General features: G+C 41.5%; 1 protein-coding gene across 1 annotated transcript; it reads right to left on the bottom strand.

Moving 5' to 3' along the window:
- Nucleotides 1–385: 385 nt before the first annotated feature.
- LOC143635384 (uncharacterized) lies at nt 386–760 on the bottom strand. The gene has a single exon (XM_077103235.1). The coding sequence runs from the start codon at nt 758–760 to the stop codon at nt 386–388; it is 375 nt and encodes a 124-aa protein (XP_076959350.1).
- Nucleotides 761–1,194: the final 434 nt, after the last annotated feature.

Genomic DNA, 1,194 nt, shown 5'->3' with positions numbered 1-1,194 from the left:
TTCTTAATTAACAGCGTCATTATTCAATTACAAACTGATACGGTTCTATTCGAGACGAACCGTGATCTCCAAGAAGAAAAGATTAAGATTAGAAGAGAGGAAAGAAAAACTCAGAATTTCAATTGCATAACTTCTCAAACACACCAACGGAACTTTAAATACAAGGGTTCATGAAGATGTGTAAATCTTCAAAAATTATAAAAGTTAAAAGAAATAAACTTAACAATGAACTACAAACCATAAACAAAGATTGCCAAAAATAAAATATCTTCTCATTCAATCACGTAACCAATTTACTTTTCCTTTAATCAAGAAACTTAGCTGGCACTTTGACAACTCGTTTGGGCCTTAACTGCACGGGTTCTTCGATGAGCGGATCGGGCCTTCAGGCATGGAACGTATCAGGAGCCCGCTCTTTAGAAACGGCCTTGTCCTCAAGGCTGGCGGTTGTCTCCGCTTGCGCCTGGGATTGTAGGTCTGGTGGCAATGGAATAAAGTCTCGGTTGCCTTCTCTGTAACAACCTCGGATTAGAGAAACATGGAATAATAGGTGGATACAGGCACCAGCAGGAAGCTCCAAACGATACGCAACTTTGCCGATTCGTTCAAGTATTTTGAAAGGGCCATCGTAACGGCGGCTTAGTTTCTCAATGCCCATGTTGGCGACAGATTTTTGTCGGTATTGTTGAAGGCGGAGCAAGACAAAATCACCCACATCAAATTCTTTGTCTCGGCGATGCTTGTTGGCTTGTTCCGTCATCCTTTGACGCGTTTTCTAGAGAGTCAATTTAACAAGACCCAACACCCTATCATGTTCAACCAAGGTGCATGTCATCAAGAGACGTTGAATGAGAACCATGCATGGTATAGCTTGGTAAGGATGGTGGTGGCCGACCATAAAGCGCTTGGAAAGGCGTCATATCTATAGCACTATGATGAGTGGTGTTGTACCAGAATTCGACGAGGTATAGATAGTTTGCCCAATAGTGGGGTTCATCACACGTAAAAAAACGTAAATAACCTTCCAATGTTCTATTAACAACCTCTGTCTGGCCATCCGTTTGTGGATGGTATACGCTAGAGTGTAAGAGTGTTGTACCCATGGAGTGAAACAATTCCGTCCAAACTTACTAAGAAAAATTGGATCTCTGTCTGAAAGGACATGGAGCTTATAAACTTGTTCAATGAAGATTT

This window comes from Bidens hawaiensis, unplaced genomic scaffold (genome assembly GCF_021521415.1).
Source record: "Bidens hawaiensis isolate Kalapana, Puna unplaced genomic scaffold, B.hawaiensis_p1.1 tig00007457_1, whole genome shotgun sequence".
NCBI lineage: Eukaryota > Viridiplantae > Streptophyta > Magnoliopsida > Asterales > Asteraceae > Bidens > Bidens hawaiensis.
Note: the sequence above shows the minus strand (reverse complement) of the source record. Positions and strands in the feature narration are given on the sequence as shown.

Bases quoted from the DNA above. Each gene is read 5' to 3' on its own strand.
- LOC143635384 (XM_077103235.1), bottom strand. From the start codon at position 760: ATGACGGAACAAGCCAACAAGCATCGCCGAGACAAAGAATTTGATGTG.